Below are 20,653 nucleotides of genomic sequence, written 5' to 3'. Positions count from 1 at the left end.
TATTATGTACATTAGTAGCTAAGCAAATCAATCAAGTACAAATAAGTGTATATAAATAATATAAAATGACAGAAGACAACATTTATCCAGTATAATTCAAGGCCAATTACTGATGGGATGCAGAGAATGACCACGTGATATTTATGACACCATGTTCATCATCAACAGTAAAACACATCACTTAGTCTCACCCAGTGTGGAAACTGAACATTTTGTTTAACTTGAATTCACACTGTCAGCATAAGATGCTGTGCATGTGCACAGCATATGGACAATGTATACTGCTCACTGAAATGAATGACTGAGCTGATTTAAACTTCAAAATATAAATGTTAAGACATTTTTCTTAATTCTTGAAGTTAGAAACTCTTTTGAAGTTAAATTTTAGGACACCAGAAAGTGAGCTGTCTGTTGTTTGAACTTAAAAATCTCATGCTTTGAACAATGCAGTATAAACAATCATTCTAGATTCAGGAAGTTTTAAATAAATAGATGAAGGAAATAGTCCTAATGATTACGAATGGAGAAAAGAAAAACTAACATACAATAAACTGTAACCTGTATTTCTTTCTTTTCTTTAACTCTTAATGAACAACTTGCTATTTAAACTATACCTCCATTTCCTTAGCTTACCAAACTCAATTGACACAAGCAATATTCACATTTCCTAGACAATTGAATTCACTTAGGTAAAGTTAATATACAAACTGGCATTTTATGATATGTAGTAAATATACTAGTTATTTACCAAATCTAAATAAAATGAAGTGCAATCACAGCTAAATACATGTGGAACTTCAATTGTAGGAAGCAAAAATTTCCAAGTAGCTTAAATCAAATTTTGTTTTATATTACCTATTTTAGTAACACAGTATTTTATAACTCAAAGGCTGTTATTTTCACCTTCAAATAACTATATATCTTTCAATAGTTTAATGTAAATACTTTTGATGCAGAAATTAAAGTTGCAGAAAAACCATTACTTTTTTATTCCGTAAGGCATACAGAATGCCTCTACGTGTTTACTGGCATGATGACTTAATCTTATTCTTCTGAAATTATTTCCCTTGAGCTTTGAATGAAACAAAGTTTTCAGAAACTGATATGCAAACTAATTCTCATTCATTTCAGTCCAGACATAAGAATTTCACAGTCGGTATAAATTTATCACCACCCATTACTCCTCTTTACTACAAGCCCTCTAATCACAGGAACTGTCGTTACATTTGGACTATTCCACTAACATGACAGTTTCGTAGAGTCATGCTTTTTTTTTTAAGAATTATTTATTATGTATGCAACATTCCTTCCATGTATGTCTGCATGCCAGAAGAGGGCACCAGATCTCATTACAGATGGCTGAGAGCCACCATGTGGTTGCTGGGAATTGAACTCAGGACCTCTGGAAGAGCAGTCAGTGCTCTTAACCGCTGAACCATCTCTCCAGCCCTGAGTCATGTTTCATATTGAGCCTAAAACATGTCTTGTGTTTTCCATTATGCTGGACAAAAGCCTAACCATTCTTGAATCTAATAGTTCTACAAATATTTAAAGTCAGTGATAATAAATGTCTTTACTTCTCTGTCAAAAACATATTTGTGATTACTCAATCTTGTATTATTTTATCAGTGACTAGGAGAGAATCTGGTCTTTTCAAGACTGAGCCAAGGCAAACCATTTATAAATTCATTAAAAAACAGAAATGCTACAAGGAATTCCTTAACTGAGACTATCAAGTATCTGAAGTCTTTGAGACATTATTTCATTCAGACACTGATATGCAAACTAATTCTCATTCATTTGAACAATTTCCCTTAATAACTAAACATCATATAGCCTCCATTTTTCATATTTGCCAATAAGGTGGAAGGTCGCTAGAGTTTAAAAAAAATCTTCCGCTGGAGTTGGGGACTTGAATGCGCACCCAATACCTGGGAGCTCATCTGTTTTGAGGTTTAAATGATTATTGAGCTTAGAGTTGTAGCTGAGTGCACTGGGATTTTAAGAACTCCGTGTACCACAGGCATGCAGTGCCTGTATGCATGTCTGTGTACCACATGCATGCAGTGCCTGTATGCAGTCCGTGTACCACATTCATTCAGTGCCTGTATGCATGTCTGTGTACCACATGCATGCACTGCCTCCAGATGTCAGAAGGGAGTGTCTGATTCCCTGGCTGGAATTATAGAAGGTTGTGAGCCACCATGTGGGTACTGTGAATTGAACCCCAGTTTTTGAAACTGTAACCTGTGTTCTTAACCAGTGAGCCATTTCTCCAGCCCCACCCCCTTGAAGTTTAAATGCACGTGTGAAAATATTTGTGAACTGTTAAACACTATATAAACCTTACATATTGTTATAATATTAATACATCATCACAACTGTAAGGAAGTACCAAATCTAATGAAGCAAAATATGTGCAATGTCCCTTTTTAAGTAAAAGTGAACATTAAAATCCAAATCTCAAGCCAGGAGTGCTGGCACATGCCTATAATCGCAGCACTTAACAAGCTAAGGCTGAACGATCAAGACTTTGAGGCTAGTCTGAGTAGCACAGCCAAGATCCTGTCTTAAAACAAAAAGCAGTAGGAAAAGCCTTCCAACTTGTCATAATAGGTAAATGTTTCAACTTTCCTGAAAACCTCATTATTTCTGGTAAGCTTTATCCTTTGACCAATCCCATTAGTCTGAGAGTCTAATGTCTGCAATCATTCTACTGCCCAACAAGTATTCCAGGAAACCCAAGAGTAAGCAAGCAGAAAATTCCAGCATGTCTTCCTGTTTAAAAATAGTCAGCAAATAACTACAGCACATATGAAAAACAGAAGCTATAGATTGGTAAGGCTTGCCTACTTTCTTCTATCTTCTAAATCCTCAATTTAGAAGGTTTCTCATTAATCCCAAAGAACTAAAAAGTGATATAATCAATGCATTCATTAATTACTAAATATAAATTTCACATCAGAAAAAGGTTTAAGGTATAATCATAGGGCACTTCATCTATACCAGGTACTGATGGGATGCTGTATTTGTATTGGTCAATTAATCAGACAACTCCAGTCAGGTAGCTTTATATGCTCATATGCATCTTACACTCAAGAACACAGAGTAAAAAGGTAACACATCTTAGTAACACATTTGAATGGCTAGCAAGTGATGGCCCCTGGACGACAACCCATGCAGTGCAGCTCCAGTCCACGTTCTTAAGCACTAAGTATGCTATGGAAACATTTACAAAGTGATAAGGCAATGAAATTAATATGCAGCAACAAACAACAATACACAAAAACAAAACTGCAAATGCTAAATAACATGCTCGTTTATAAGTTTTAAATACAGAAAGAATTATTCATACATAGAATTAAGAGAACTGTTCCCCGGTCAGAATGCATTAGACTCTACTCTGTTCTAATTCACCTTTATCTCGAACTATGTCAACAGTGCATAGCGCAGTGGAGAAGCACACATATCAAATGGATGAATAAATAAAAAGGACAAATGAATGTTGTAATCTGGTTAGGAGACGAGAGGGAGAAAGAGGGAGAGGGAGAGAAAGAGAGAGAGAGAGAAAAAGAGAGAGAGAGAGAGAGAGAGAGAGAGAGAGAGAGAGAGAGAGAGAGGAATAATAAGCAGTCTGTTGATATTCAGCATAAATGGAAACTATGTGATGACCACACTGATATTCGGTGGAAGCAAAGGATAAAGAAAACTGCTGCGTTTGAAGATAGCTTTAAAAGGGTAAATGAGGGGGGAAGAAAGGGTATTTGACATTTAGCTGCTTTTAAATGCTACAATGTATGCATATTTTGACTTCCTCTTGCTTCAAATGCTGCAATGAGTTATAGAAATTAACAAGTTTCTATGATGCTTGGCACACACTAAAGCTTTCAGACATGGCATTTCTAGGTGGGCTCTGTCAAACCACAGCCATTGCCTTCAGTAGCTTAGAACATCACAAAGACAAGAGCTTGGTTGCTTCATTCTGTAGTTTATTTTAATGTCTGAGAACTACTGGAATTCTATCACCTTGGATATTTAAGGCCTTATGTATATGCATATTATAATAGTTGGCTGATACTTTTAGATTACGAGAGAAGTAAAATTTGTAGGACACCTATATTAATACACAAGGAGCAAATCTCCATCTCTTACTTGGAAAAGATCTTTTCAAACTGAGTTGGCAAGAAAGATTGGATCAAGATTAAACCAAGTACCTGAGCCACATCAAGGAGTAAAATAGCTTAGATGCAACACGCTACACCATGGAGGATTTAGATTGAGAACAGAGTAAGTAAAGTGACCCAAAGCATAGCAAAAGACTAGTCATGCTCAGAAATATGAAAAAAAAATAATAATAAAGGAATCGATGGTGAAGAACTCAGAGGGTACACAGCATTTATTCACCTAACTTACCTAAGTGAAATCAGAAAGCCGAAGGGTAAGGAAACAGGCACTCACTTTAACAATTCATAGGAACTTAGTGTTCTCACAATGCCAATCAGTATTCATCAACAGGCACGTACCCTTACATTCACAGGATATGGAGCGGAAAGATGGATGTTCACCAAGGCATGGGCAAACGTCAAGCAAGACTGCAGAGCATGGAGGTTTGCTTGCAATCTTATTGGAGTAGAAAAAGCTAATAATGGTTGAGTGAACCAAGAGAAAAGCACTTTAAAGACTGAAGACGTTTAAGGAAAAACAAACACACAAACAAAAAGACTGCCCTTGTCACTGGGAGAAGAGATGGAAGATTGACTACACTTACAACAGAATGGAGACCCAAAGATGGTAGGCGTAAGAAGGGTCGCCAGCGACGAAGACGGAGAGATGGACTGGTAGCCTTTGCAGGGCCTACATGGTTACGTTTGACCCAGGGCAGGGATGCATGGTGACACAGTGATGAGGCCTTCGCTCTGCAGTGGCTAGAATGAGGCTGGGATGAGGATGGCGAGGAGGACTACATAATTAAAAGAGAGAATACTTTACTTAGACCACGTTACTGGGTTGATCATTTATCCTTAAAAGCAACGTATGGTCATACTTGTATTCATATGGTCGAGTACTTTTAATAATTGTATTCTAGTAAAGGATCACGTATGAATGTTGCTTAAAGTGGGTAAAGTGGGTATTTATAATAAGCACAAGGTTGTTACATAACTTTTTAAGTGCACATCTGAAAATTTACATATCCTCATTTTCATTGCACAGACTCATAAAACTAAAGATTTAAAAGCCACTAAAATAGTATCACTATATATATACACATATATATGGCTTTAAAAATGTAACACAAAATCCATGAAACATAGACAAGTCACATAAAGAACAAAAGTAGAAAGAAAACCAAACCATAATAGGCATTGGTAAAAACAATTATTTAGAGAGTATAAACTCGAATGAGAGGAAATAAACCCTAAAAATTATAAACAAGAGTAAAGCTAACCCCTCTGGAGGTGATGGCCTCAATCATCTGACAACCCTCGGTATTAGCTGACAAGTTACAGGAAGACATTATAGCCTCTTCCCATCTTGTAAGTGAACAGGAACATTACACAAAATGTGCACCCTTTACTTTACGTCAGGTACTCTCTGAAGCGCTACATATCTATCAGTTCACAGTCTCCTAGGAGCCTATGGGATCATTACAACTATACTCGTATCTTCCAGTCAGAGAGCGCAAGTGGGGGAAGTGACAGAACCTCAGTCATGCGGGCAGCACGCTGAAGGACTGTAGCTAAACCCAAGAGATGAGACCTACAGCTCAGTGGTCTGGGTCACCAGCACAGGGCCTACGTGGCCAAGAGAAAGGCTCTGGTGCCAGCTTTTATTAGTTACAGTGAGCCAGGTGTTAACTGTCTTAAGATAGATACTGGGGGATAACTTCCCAAATGCTCTTGTTCCACAAAACATACGTAGAGGATGTAAAACTGACTTATCAGCGGTAATCCAGTTAGCTTTAAATTGTCGCTTTCAACAGACACAACAGTGTTTGTGATTTATGTCTAATCCGACAAAGCCATCACCAGTCTAACTACAGTGAGAAGAAATAAAAAGGACAGAGTCCTCAGTTCTTTGGTGATAACATATTACAACAGCATTAGGAAAGTGACTTTAGCTTGAAATGATCTCTAAAACTCTTCAGACCCTTAACAATCTATAATCTGTGTTGGTACTCTTGATCTATGTGAGCTACATGCTAGCCTAGAACAAAACAGTCATTTTTCGAGGTTTAAGAAAAGTTCATCTTATCAGTTAGCATTTATAATATTAACCATCCACCAAAAATATATAAAAGAATTCTATACTTGACTCCATATGGGAATAAAGGTGAATATAATAATGTCTGTTCTCATTGACTGATGTATTCAATCTGAGTTTATTCAAATGGGAGGCAAAGGGAAGAAGAGAAAAGGCAAATTAGTGGAAGGGGGAAATGGAGTAAAGAGTGAGACGGAGGGACAGACTAAAGAGTAGTAGAGACGGACAAAGAACCATCCCAGAGTTACACAGCAACATAATGGCGGGAGGCTGTAGAGATGAAATGGAAAAAGGTATTCTGCAAGAATTCACAGTGAAAAACACACAACAAATAGGGACAAGTAGAACATATTCAAGAATAGGTCTGGGAATTGATTTTTACCTTTCAATCTAACAGGTTAAGTGTTATTTTTCCATGACGCTGGCAAAAGACATGGGATTTCTAGGTTAGATATAATTTTCCTATTCATAGCACAAGGGGGATTCACAGTCTATGTGCAGTCACAGGAGGACACAAAGAGGACCAAGAAGAATGCTAGATGCGCAGTAGGCTGCATGGCAAGAGAGGAATGCTAAGTTGGAGGAGGCTGCTGTTCCGCAGCAGGCAGTAGGCAAAGAAGCACTCTGTCCTAGAGGCCGGCACACTCTCATTCCTTTAAGCTGCTGACTACATGCACACCTTTAGGTATTAATGGCTTCACTCTTACATTTTCTAAAACAATTTTAGAGCATTTGTTTTTGTGACTTCAAATTTACCAAGTTACAAGAACACAAATGATACAGGAGAATCCAGATAGGCCTTTGATGCTCCACATGCTTTATCATTTGTACTTAGCACCGTCGTCCCTCATAACTCTTCTTCCTGAGACTAGCTGAGAGTGAATAACACCCAGTTATTGTATGGTAGCCAGTATTTTCACCCATAAGCAAAAATATCTCTTTATATTAATGAAGGAATGGCTCCAGAAATGCTGATATAGAAAACTCTGTGGATACTCAAATCTCTAATGCAAAATCTTATAACAGTGCTTCCATATAACCTGCATGCATGCACATACTCAGTCACCTCAATTACTTCTTACAACACCCCAAACAATACCAACCCATGGAAAGTTATTGTACTGTACCATTTAGAGAATAATGACAAAAATGTCTGCAGATCTTTAGCGCGCACTTTGGTGGCGGGGAGGGGACTCAAAACAGGGTTTCACTGTGTTTAAGGACTGCATGTCCTTAAACTCACAGAGATCCACCTGCCTCTGCCTCCCAAGAGCTGGGATTAAAGTCATGCACCACCACTACCTGGCAACAGGCACACTTTTAATGTATGTTTTTGTTAATTGTGTGTGTGACCGTGTGTTATGCACAAGCTCAGGCACAAGGGTGCAGGTACCTCTGGAGGTCAGAAGGCGGCATCAGATCTCTTGGAACTGGAGTTAATGCTTGGTTGTGAGACATCTGAATTGGGTTCTGGGAATCAAACTTAGGCCCTCTGGAAAAGTAGTACACTTTCTTAGCCCCTAAATCATCTCTTTAGCTCTGAGGCACATATTTTTGAAAATTATTTTTGATCTACAGTTGACTGAAACTATACAGTAGATGTGATTAATATAGAAGGTCAACTAAGTAGAAATCAAGGAAACCTCGCAGTCATAATGCAATTATCACCCATGCTTCTGAACTAGCACAATACTTCTGTCTAATTTCCACCTCACATGTTAATTTTATTGTCTTCCAAGGTCTGCAGGAGGCTGGGCAGGGGGGCACAGACCTGTATTGCCGCAGGAGGATCACTTGAGTTCAGAAGTTCTGGGTGTCCATGTGCTATGCTGACACGATGTGCACACTAAATTTGGGATTGATATGGTGACTTCCCCAGACTGAAGCACCACCAGCTTCTCTAAGGAGGGTCAGAAATGGAACAGACAGGGACTAGCAGGGAATTCATAATTTATTATGGTTCTTTAGGAATCATTTGATCTGTAACATTTCCAGCAGTCTTTGTCTTTACAACATGCTAACATTTTCTAAAAATAATATTTTTTTAAATTTTGAATTGTGTGTGTCTCTATATGTACATGGCACTTGTTTCCTACAGATATCAGAAGGTCTTGGATACCTGGAGCAAGAGTTACAGGTAGGTACTGGGAACCAAAACTGACTCCTTTCAAAGAATGGTAAACACTCTCAGCCACAGGGCCATCATCTCTCCAGTTCCTTTCCTATTTTTTAATGGCCATCTTTCTGTGCATTTTATTTAAAATGACCATCTTGTAAACATATACTTGAGTCATGTTTTCTTTTTTTTTTCTTTTTGATTAACTCTATTTATAAAATGAAAACTCCTATCACAATACTTTTTACTAGAAAAAATAAATAGAACAGACATTGGATCTATTCAAAGTACATATTCACTTTGGTAGACTTCAGTGTAGGACAGTTCATCACAAGCACATTTGCCCTTAGTCCCCCAGAGCCAATCAGCTTCCAAGCCAATGGTTAATCATTTTTAACAGATTTTATAGTGTTGATATCTAGCTCATTCTACATCATCTTCAGCCAAGCTCTGAGCACTTACAGTGCTCTGACTAATGGCTGGAAGCTTGGTCAGAAGTATCTGGAACCCTGGTGGTAGAAGAGTCTGCCGTAACACTTGTAGCAGCTCTGAGGCTGTCCCACCAAGTCATGTTTTTCAACCAAGATGATAATCTTTCTTCCAATTTACATGTCTACATTTAAATGACTTACATTTTATTAACTGCATGTCATTTTCCCCCTGCGGTTGGATTATAAGCTATATTGTTAATTCTGTTTTCTCCGTTTATTCTTTGTTCCATGGTGCCTTTAAAAATTATTTTTGTTCTCGATTCTACTTATGTTTACCATGGTATGCTTATAAATAAAAAAAAACTTTTAGCAACTGTCTTAGACTTTATTGTTAAATTTCTTTAGTCACGGTGTTCTTTTGTTGTTATTGCTGTATGGTTTTTGAAGATAGGGTTTCTCCGTGTAGCCCTGGCTGTCCTGGAACTTGCTCTGTAGACCAACTCAGAAATTCACCTGTCTTTGCCTCCCGAATGCTGGGACTAAAGGCATGGGCCACCACCCGGCTGCTGTGTTCTTCAAATAAAAGCACACAACTTGATCCACACTATTGGAACATCACAGCAGTATTATCGAAATATTTTCTTCCATTCTTTGTATTATCATCAAATATTTTTACATATGGTATAGACTTCCAATATGTGGTTACTGTTTATTTAGACAACTTATTCTTCATTTTTGCTTTGGAGATAAGGTCTCACAATAAAGCCCAAGTTGGCCTCACATTTGAGATGCTCCTGCCTCAGCCTCCTGGGATACAGGTGAGTGCCACTGTGCCTGGCTGCACAATTACATTTTAGTGCAATTAAAAGAAAAAAATGTAGCTGGAAAGATGGCTCAGGTGTCAATACCTACTACTCTTGTTCAATTCCCAGCACCCACATCAGACAGTTCACAACCACCTGTGATTCTAGCTCCAGTGGGACCTGATGCCGTGGCTACTGCAGGCAGCTGCACCCACGTGCACATACGTGTACACACACACACAGTTAAGAATAAAAATAGATTTTAAGAAATACATTTTAATTACCTTTCCTTGTCCCATCTCCAGTACTTGCCGATTTCTGCATAGGGCCCATTATTCCTGCTGTCACAGTGCTTCTGCATGGAGGAGTTCTTTTCTAGTTCTCAGAGTGCAAACAAACTGGGAATGAGTTCTCTTCATTTTTTGTTATAAAGGTTTGTTCTCTTTTTCAAAAGGCCTTTTCACTGAATTCTTCCAGTACTTTAAAAGATAGTAGCTTATTTTGTCCTAACTTAAATAATTTCTAATGAGAAATCTGCCATAATTCTTAGCTTATTGGTATCTAATATACCTTTTGCTTCTGGGTCTTCTAAGTAGCTTTTTTACTTTTGTTTTCTTAAGCATGAATATTTGATATCTGGGAGAGTGGCTGATGACAGGAATATTTATTCTACAGTATCTCTAAAGTTCCTGAAGATGTGGTTTGATGTCTTCAGTTATTTTTGAAAAAAAAAAAAAAAAACAGGCAACCACTGATTCTTCTGATGCTTTCTACCTAAATGTGTCACTGCCTCCCTCTTGCCTCTCTCTGCCTTTACCCAGGACTCCACTTCTACATCTTTAACCATTTGAGAATGTCCACGGCTCCGAGATACCCTTCTTTTATTTTCCTGTCCAACAGACTGCTTTCTCTTTGTAGGTAAAGTCACTCATGCAACGTTTGGTGATTTGTCATAAAGTTCACTGGACCTTGCATGTGTGCCACGATGCGCACGTGGAGGACTGAAGACAGCCGTGGTCGTTGGTCCGCATCTTTTGCCTACGGCAGCCTCTATTATTATTTTTCTGTTCCATAGGCCAGTTAGGGGCTCATGAGGTTTGGCAGAGTCTCCTGCGTCTGACTCCCATCTCACCATAGGAGCACTGGGATTAGACTCATGATGCAGGCCTGGCTTTTCTGTGGGTTCTGCGGTGCTCAGGCCTACCGAGCAAGCACTTTTACCCACCAAGCTACCCATCTCCCCAGCCCAAATGCAACAGTTTTGTTTTTTCCTCAGTTTTTGTGATTCTACCGGAAAGTTGTTAAAGGCATTCTTCACCTCTGATCCTGAATTTTGATACTAGTAGGTCCATTTAATTCTTTCTCATAGCGTTCAACTCTGCTATCAATCTCCATCTGATGATACATGTTGCCCATCTTGTCCACTTGAATCTTTAATACCATTATTACATTCTTTGATCGTTCTAACATCTGCACTGTATCTGAGCTTCATTCTGTTCATTCATTTCTCCTGACTAAGTGCTGGTGTTCATTATTTCTTTTTTTCTTTTGCTATTTTTGGTTAAAAGCCAGGTATCTTGTTTACTATGACAGAGACGGAGATAAAAAACATATATATTTAGGAACGAGCCTGGCCCATCAAGATGTCAGTGCCGAAGGATGAGTCTTCTAACCCATCCAGAGGCTGAGCTGTCCACTTTTGTTTTCAGTCTAGTTACTCTCAGTACAACAGCAGTTAAAATTCCACATTCCCACCATGCCGAGATTGAGTACTGGGTTACTGGAGTCTTTCACTTTCCGCTCCTGTTCCATGGAAAGCTTTAGGTTCTGCCCAGAGACTGAGGTCTTTCTTCATGCTCCTCACGCAAGTGCTTTCTTGTCTAACGGCACTGATGTAAAGTCTTTCTTTGTTCTTGTACAGCATCTGTCATTGGCAGCTCCTTAGTTTCTGTCCATCAAGCACAGGACTTTTCCAAGGAGTCCCCAAGTAGTAGAGGATCTCACAGAGATCCCAGAGGGAGTTTTTTGTTCAGGGTCTTTATGTTTTGTTCTCCAGAAAACAAGAGTCCTGTAGTGTCTTTCCTCAGAGGCCACCATTCCCCTCCTTGACACCTTCACCTGAGGCTCCTTCTTGCCTTGTCGGCCTGCACTTAAACTTTGGAGTACCCTGTGAGATCTGTGGAGAGTGGGTGTGACTCCTCCTCCCTTTGAAGCTGCCCATGGGGACTCTACAGTCTCATGACAGCCTAGAGCAGTTTGCCTTTCAAATTCTGCTAAAAATTATAGCTCTTTTGTTTTTATAAAAGGTGATAATTCTCTGTGTTCCCTTCTCATCAGTCATGTTCAGGATGCCCATCTATCTCAGTATTTCCACAACACTTTCCAATGCAGCATGCTAGTCTTCAAAGACTGTATCACAGGGATGCTGCACCTTGAAGACATTGCACTTTCAGGGCCCCTAATGGATGGACTCACACCAATATCTCTATACACTGCTCAGGCACCAGTAGCCACAGCTAACATTCAATACCTCATACCAGGTGTCCTAAAATATGAAGGATATGGATTCCCACAATAATCCTGAAAACAGAAATTACGATTATTTCTAAACATGAAGATACAGGTTTTTGCCCAAACATTGTCATGCTATCTATGTGCGACTTTAGCTCTTTCTACGTATATTTTCCAGTGTAGGCATATGTGACAGAGGAAAGAGTAGGGGCAATCGTAATCCCAGCTCAATATGTTTCAAATACTAAGAATTCTTTATTTGTATGTGTGACTAATTTTCTACAGCATTAAAATTTGTATATTATTATACTGTCTTGTTTCCCATAATGTAACAACAGGTTAAGTAGCCCTTATCCAAAACTGTTTCCAATTTCGTAGCTCTTGAAACTGTACCTGATTAGTACCGCATTTCAGATTCTGAACTTGGATTAGGGATGTTCAATGTGTATTTAAACGCTTCCTAGACAGTGAAGCTATTATTATTCAGGGTCTTGCTGCTTCTGTGCCAGCCTTAAGTGTTTAATAAGTAACATTTGCTTTGTTTTGTTTTGTTTTTCAAGACAGGGTTTCTTTGTGTAGCCCCAGCTGTCCTGGAACTCACTCTGCAGACCAGGTTGGCCTTGAATTCAGGGCTCCTGTCTCAGTCACCTGAGTGCCTTCTCCTATAATCAGATTGGTGACTACCCTAATTGTCATCATAGAACCTTCATCAAGTAACTGATGGGAGCAGATGCAGAAATCTATAGCCAAGCATTGGGCTGAGCTCCTGGTGTCCACTTGAAGAGTGGGAGAGGGAATTATATGCTCAATGGGCGGGGGTCAAGATCATGACGGGGAACCCCAGAGAGAGAGCTGACCCAAGCTAGTGGGAGCTCATGGACTCTTGACCGACAGCTAGGCCTGCATGGGACCAAATTAGGCCTTTGGAATGAGGATGACAGTTGTGTGGCGTGGTCTATTTGTAGGACCGCTGGCAGTAGGACCAGGATTTATCCCTGGTGCATGAGCTTGCTTTTTGGAGCCCATTCCCTATAGTGAGATACTTTGCTTAGCCTCGATGCAGTAAAGAGTGGCTTGGCCCTGCCTTAACTTGATATGCCAGGCTTAGCTGACTCCCCACTGGGAGGCCTTACTCTCTCTGAGGAGTCAATGGGAGTTGAGGGGAAAGTAAGGGTGAGCAGGGGAAAGGGAGGAAGGGAAAACTGTGGTTGGTATGTAAAATGAATTTAAAAAGAAAAAAAGTATGCATTATCATGCTTGGCTAATAAGTAAATATTTGAAAATTTAAATAGCAAAGCAGTAACTCTAAATTTTTTACTCTATTTATAGTTTAAAGGTAGCTCATAATGACAATGTCTCTTTCATAAAGGAATCCAAAGTCATTAGCAATTACCAGCTTAAAAGTACTAAGAGCACCAATGTTTGCCAAGACATGAACAAAACTCTACGTCCCACTGGCAGACTACATTGGTAACTCCATGGAGTAATAGGATGACCTACACCATTCCACATAGAACATGAGAGGATATTGCATACTTCAAGGATATTGTAGTCCAATTCCAGACTATTATAACAAAATAAAAATAGAAAGTCATGCCGGGCGGTGGTGGCACACGCCTTTAATCCCAGCACTCAGGAGGCAGAGGCAGGTGGATCTCTGGGAGTTCGAGGCCAGCCTGATCTACAAGAGTTAGTTCCGGGACAGGCACCAAAATCTACAGAGAAACCCTGTCTCGAAAAACCAAAAAAAAAAAAAAAAAAAAAGTCATGCAATTTTTATTGTTCAGTACATGTAAAGTCATGTTTTTACTAGCTACAGTCTATTAGGTATACCATATAGAGATCTTGATTAAAATATGGTGAAAATGCTAATAATCTGATCTGTTGAGAAATGATGCTGTCAGACACGAACCTGCAGTTAGTAAACAAACGAACACTAAGAGAAGAGAAACAAAACGAGGTATAACCTGTAAACCTGTCTCAATTATAGTTCTCCAACAGATTGGCATTAGAGACACTGATTTAAAAAAATCAAAAACCTAAACATTCTGATTCTTATTTAAACTCAAAGTTAAAGACAAAAAGAAGAGGAAGAGGATAATAACAATGGCTATAGTTACTCCAATTCTGGGAAATCTAGGAACAATGATTTTTCTGGAGGCAGAAGCCATATAATCACAGCTCTTTAATCCCCAAACTGGATTTGTAACACCTGGCTTCAATATCAGTATTTTCCACAATATGAATAGCTTTTTCATTCCATCAATGTCAATAACTGATTCATAAACACATCTATTATCATTTCTATGTGCATTTCCTAAACATAATTCTAATTTCCTTTCTGATTGTCAAATTTATAACTATTTACAGTGAGAGGGTAAATAAAGCATAAATCTCAGTCCTTGAAAAGAAAATTTCCTGTCACAGGTAATATGCTCACTCTATACATTTTTTAAAAATGTATTCTTCTGCTAGTTTAACACCAGGTAATTAGAATTGCTATAAAGGCTAAATTAAATTATTCAGAACTTTAAAAAAGGGGCAGAGAACCTGGCTAGGTGGTGGTGGAGAGCGCCTTAATCCCAGCACTTGGGAGGCAGAGGCAGGCGGATCTCTGTGAGTTTGAGACCAGCCTGCTCTACAAGAGCTAGTTCCAGGACAATCTCCAAAGCTACAGAGAAACCCTGCCTCAAAAAAACCAAAAAAAAAAAAAAAAAAAAAATGTCTGGAAGGTAACATCCATATTATTATAAAATGATACAATAAAATAAGTATATTTTGGCTTATAGCCAAAGCATTTTTCATTTAAGCTTGTCATTATGTCAATAATTACACTACAATATGTAATTTCTAGAACATGAAAGATACTTAAATAATATTTTCCAAAACATATATAGCATGATTACTAAAGGACTCTGGTTAGGTTAAGATTTCAAGGGAATTGTGGTGGGAGGTGGGGGTGGAGGGGAGTCTAACCTAGGCTGTCTGCTGTGTGTTAAGTAAGCATCTGTTCCTGCAGCGGACTTGGGCTTGATTCCCAAGACTCACAAGGCATATGTAACCACACAGGACTCCAGGTCCAGGGATCCACTGCCCCTTTCAGACCGCTTCAGGTATCAAGCACACACGTGATTGACATACATGCAAACAAAACACTCAAACACATTAAGTACCACAAATTTTTTTAAAAGATGTTTTTAAAGAAAACTTTTTTTAAATCCATTATTGTATGTACTTATTTGCTTTTCTTCTTGGTACTGGAGACTGAACTGAAAGCCTAGCTAGACAATCTCTACCACTGTGTTACATCCCCAACACAGACTGGGTTTGTTTGTTTTTAAGATTTTATTTATTTATTTATAGAAAAGCCTTAGAGAAACTAATTGGATCTTCAGAAACAAGTGGTTACATATTGAAAATAAGTACCATAAATTGAACAGAGCATACTGAATGCTTTTTAAAAAGAATTTTAGCTTCTTATATCACGGTTATTGCTCATTAATAAAATATTCATTTGCTTACAACTGAGTATAACAGGTTATTTTTTGGTACCTTTAAAAAAATTTTCTTAGTTACTTTTATTTACATGTATGTAGGTCTGTCTATGCGAATGTCTATCACACGAGTGCAATGCCCATAGACGCCACGGTAACTGATCCTCTGCAACTGGAGTCACAGCAGATATGGGCTCTGGAGAGAAATGGCCCTCTGGGAGAGCAGCAGGCGCTCTTAGCCTCTGAGTCACTCTGACCCACAAAGTGTTCTTTTAATATTAGAACCATCCCTGAGTCAAATTGTACACAGAAAGAAAAACAGAAACCTCTTTAGGGATGGTGAATATAGTAAAAAAAGATTACAAATACATAATCCTCTGAAGATACATACATGTGTCTATGTGGAGATAATATATATTCATATAAAGCTTCTAAACCTTAAAATCAAAATTACCATTTAATTCTAAATGAATCCCTGCAGTTTCAGGTTAGCTTCCAGCACAATGCATTGCATTAGAGGGAATCTAAGATAGAAGAATGAAGTCAGACCCATCACGGGATAAAAACTATCCCTGTTCAGTTGGCAAAGAAGTCAAAATCGGGCACAAGTTAGAAAGGAAAAACATAAAATAGCACTACCAACTCCACAGTGTTCACAAGAGCAGCTTCCTTCACCAATGGAGCTGACGCCCACGGCCTCCAGACACTCTTTCCTGACACTTACTCTCCCATGCAGGTTCAACAATCGGGTTTCTGATTTTTAATGTCACATGAAATTTGAATTTATTGTTGTCAAGCTAAACTAAGTTTCGGAAATTCTTTTCATTTTGAAAATAGCTTCAAAGACGGTTTTCACTAAGTGCAAATTCTCATCCTAACACTGCCCTGTGATCTATAAAGTGAGAACACAAGAGAAAAATCTCTCTCTCCATGCTCGTCCGCCTGTTTTTACACCTAAGGCAGTCTAGACGGAGGAAGGACATCTAGTCAGATCTGAAAGGAGGAACTGCTGACTTCAGTATAGATGCTTCCCTTACAGAAACAGTTTGGCACTCCCATTTCTAAGACAGAAGGAGGAAAGGGGAATGTAAGGCCTCCGCTCGGAGACTGCAGTGGAGAACCACCATGAATGCATGAGGACGGAGGCTGGGGGCCAGTGTTTCTCAGTGTGAAGAACCAAATGGAAGAAAACAGCCTCCACTTTATTCCACTGCTGTGGCAACTCCTTCAGCTAATAACCTTTATGATACCGGCCCACTTTGGGTGTGGTCTCACGTACTATGAGTGCACAAGAAAAGCGTGTACAGTCTTCTTTCTGCTGGATTCAGTTCCCAGTTCCCAGCACACACAGAGGACTGCAGGTCGCTACCCTTCCTGTGAGTTTATCCCCCAGATAAATAAACTTTCATTACACTCTGCTCCAGACTATTGTGGCACTCTCTGATACCAGTACACTCCAGGCCTTGTCAAAATAAGGAAAATAGGTTATGCAAAGTAAAGCAAAATTTTAAAATAAGCAGAAAATTAGTTTCAAGTTTTAAAAAGAACATATTTTAATTTTAGCATGTGTGTGTCTGCACGTGAGTTCGGTACTTGAGGAGGCCAGAGGAGGGTTTCAGGTACCAAGCTGGAGTCGTATGCCACCTGACACGGGTGCTGGAAACCAGACTTAGTAGATGCTATTGCTGAGCCATCTCTCCAGCCTCTATAATTCCAAACTTGTTGATAAAACTGGATTTACATACCTTAGCTACATTTTGCTGCTTCCATTATCTGCTCTTTCAAGATAATCAGGAATTTAAACCCTACATAGGAACTAAGTACTTCCTAGTAGCCCTTCCTTGCCTAGCAGAGGAAAGAACACAAGAGTTCAAAGAAGGTTATAAATAGCACTTTGCCTTAGGTATGCAGAAACTGTCTTTGACTAAATGGAATGATTTCTGCTATGCTTCAGGGCCAGTGAGATGGCTCAAGAGGCACAGGCCTAATGACCTAAAGTCTCATTCCTGGGTGAAAGGAAAGAAGTGACTTCAAAAAGGTGGCTTCTGACTTCCACATATGACCTGGTATACCCTCACATCATGCAGGTGCACACAAAATAAAGGCAATAAGATATTCTAAAACCGTAAACGTTTTCAGTTTGCAACAAAGCCATGAACTGTATCTACTCAATTAATAAACTTGTCTACACACTTTAAACTTGTGTCCTACATTGACAATACACACTTAGCTAAGTCAAAAGTCAACTATATTTTGATTGGGTCTGACTGTAACACACACAGACATACACACACACAAACACACACACAGACTGGGTCTGTCTGTTACACACACATACTAATAGGGTCTGTCTGTTACTTACACACACACACACACACACACACACACAAAACTAAATTATTATAATCTTTCCATCTGTTGATTTAACAACCAAGGATTGAAATTTATATATTCTTTTCTTATTATTCTCTAACTCTAATATCTATTAGTAAGCAATCCACAGACGATTTTAAGAACACAAGAAAATATGCATAGATTATATGCAAATACTAAACCATTGTACTCAGAGGACATATAAAATGAATAACAAATAAAAGTTAAATAAACATTTTACACAAGGAATCTGTTATCTAGAGTGTTCCTGGAACCAATCTGTCTACCAGAAATACTGAGAGATTCAACTGTGTGTGGTATATTCTAATTATATAAACCTATCTGCTACTATATACTTGAAATCAAAACATTACCCAAAGATTAAATAGACCTGATTTTAAAAGTCAACAACACTAACAAGGCCAGATTACATTATACTTTCATTAAATATTAAATTTAATTTGTGACTTAAATTCATTTCACAAACTTACTAAAGATCTTTTAAGAGTCATTAGAAAGGAAACATTATTTCCCTCTGTCTAAAAGCAAAATTTAAAAATAAAATTTAACACTGGTATCAAAATACACTATTTACAATGAAAGAATTTAAAAATCCATTTTAAAATGGAACATTAAAAGAATTTAATACTAGCATTAGCCACGCTCAAAGTCATTAGTGGCTGAAATAAAAGACCTCTGAAGACAAAAACTATTTCTTGTTCATATTTACAATGCACAGTCTCTGACGCAGAACAAGCTCAGTTCAGTTCCTTCGTGGCCAAGAGATGGAAGAACAATTCACCTTGTGAACTGAAAACCTCAACAATGTGTATCCATTTAATCACAGCTAAGAGAAACTTCTTTGGGAGAATCTGAAATGAACACTTCGGTAAAAAAATGATATCTACTAAAGTCTATTTTTACTTTGAAAAACTAAAAATATAAACATCAAAATTGAAAATCTGGAAAGTAATTTATGATTTACTCGCCTGAAAGTATGCAAAGAATTATTTCTAAAAAAGTTTTGAATAAGAAAATATTCATACTAAGATATGAAGAAAGCTCCTTTTTCTTAACTGTTTAGATTATGCTAAAAGGCTGGAATTAAGTATGTAACTAAATGCTAAATGTATTTTTGTAAACTTTTGATTTTGGCATGTTCATTTAAAAGCATAATAAAATAATATGCTTTTGTAAGCTAAAAAAATAAAAATAATTACATGGAGGTTCTTTGGCAAACGACATGAAAATAGTCTGAAGGCAAAATACACTTGGATTTTTCTCTCTTGTCTCCATGTATAACTTGCAGACTTTTTTCATTACTGCACTGTGGACTATTCATTAACAAATAAAAATACTCATGTCATCAAAAGCATCATTTTTTCCCTCTTATATCAACTTGGAGCAATCTCCCAACATTCTGAAAGGACTTAGACTGGATACTTAGAGTACTTTTTAAATTAAGCAAATATGCTTATTCCTAATCATAGTCATTTCAAATCAGTAGCTAGTAAAATATTTAGCTGCATTTAGCACTGGGTCACATATTACTGTAGCATACATGTTGAATAACACTTTTACTGATGAAAATTTTGCCTAATATAATAATCTCACTAGATTTTCTAACACGGCGCTTTAAAGAAAAAAAATCACAAAATTACTGGAGGAATGTACAAGTACAGACAATCCATTTACTTTCTCACTCAATCCATTTCCACCCAAGGTAGATCATCACTTTACTGTAAAACATACAGTGGCGGCACAATCTGCCTACTGACATTTTGTTTTGCTGTGTGGCCTGGCAGGAGGGCTCACACCTGTTGGCTGGAAGGACTAGAGCTCATGTTCTGGCAAAGCCTTGGGACAATAGCTGAACCTCACTGTGCGGCAGCTGCTTCATCTGGAAAGGGTGATAATACCTGCAATCCTAAAACTCCTACAGAGTAAGCAGCACACACTCTGAATCACTTCTTAGCATTGTTAAGAGGAAATTAACCTAACGACACTTCTACTATCTAGAATCGAATACCAAATGGTGAAGGAGTAAATTTAAAAATCAAAGGAGAGAGAGACTCCTCAGCTGAAACCTACTGTATCCCACTCTCCTGTTTTGTAAGTTCAGCTGTTTTTGTTTATTTAAAGCAGTATCTTTCAGTAAGTAAACAAAACTAAACGAAATGGGCCTACTATCCAAATTCTGATATAAATTTCTATTTATAATTTCTATATAAAAATGTTATATATGTTCTAGTGAAAATGTTTCTTATAGAACTCCAAAAAACTAAGATTTTTGTCTTTTGGGTTTTGTTCCATTGTTTATCCCTACCTAATCTGGAGCTTGCTATGTAGATCTGGCTGGGTTAGAACTCTGCAATTCTCCTGCTCCTGCCTCCCCTATGTGCTAAGATTAAAGGTGTGTCTGTTTGCATCATATGCATGTAGGTACCCGCAGAGGGCAGAGGAGGGCTCAGACAACATGGAACTTTAGTAACAAGCCCCGTCCGTGACCTAGCTGCTGTGGGTCTGGAAGAACAGTAATTGCTCCTAACTCTGAAGCCATACCCCTAACCAATGAGACTTTTTTTTTTTTTAAGTTTTCATACCACTAAAGAAATTTCTGACCTAATACTGGAAATAGTAAATATGCAGTGAGCCTATGTGTAA

At 38.2% G+C, this 20,653-nt stretch overlaps 1 protein-coding gene across 5 annotated transcripts in view; it reads right to left on the bottom strand.

The window, feature by feature from the left end:
• Positions 1-20,653, bottom strand: part of Uchl3 (ubiquitin C-terminal hydrolase L3) — a 44,143-nt gene that overhangs the window by 5,440 nt on the left and 18,050 nt on the right. For 3 of the 5 annotated variants that reach the window (XM_050144708.1, XM_050144705.1, XM_050144707.1), the window contains exon 6: positions 4,769-4,960. The exons of the other annotated variants lie outside the window; for them this stretch is intronic. In XM_050144708.1, the coding sequence (XP_050000665.1) occupies positions 4,769-4,960 (192 nt within the window). The remainder of the gene's footprint in view (positions 1-4,768; positions 4,961-20,653) is intronic. 5 annotated transcript variants of the gene reach the window in all.

This window comes from Alexandromys fortis, unplaced genomic scaffold, assembly GCF_014885135.2.
Source record: "Alexandromys fortis isolate MF-2015 unplaced genomic scaffold, M_Fortis_MF-2015_v1.1 scaffold_43, whole genome shotgun sequence".
Taxonomy (NCBI): domain Eukaryota; kingdom Metazoa; phylum Chordata; class Mammalia; order Rodentia; family Cricetidae; genus Alexandromys; species Alexandromys fortis.
The sequence above is the reverse complement of the archived record's forward strand: the minus strand, read 5'-3'. Positions and strand labels throughout refer to the sequence as shown.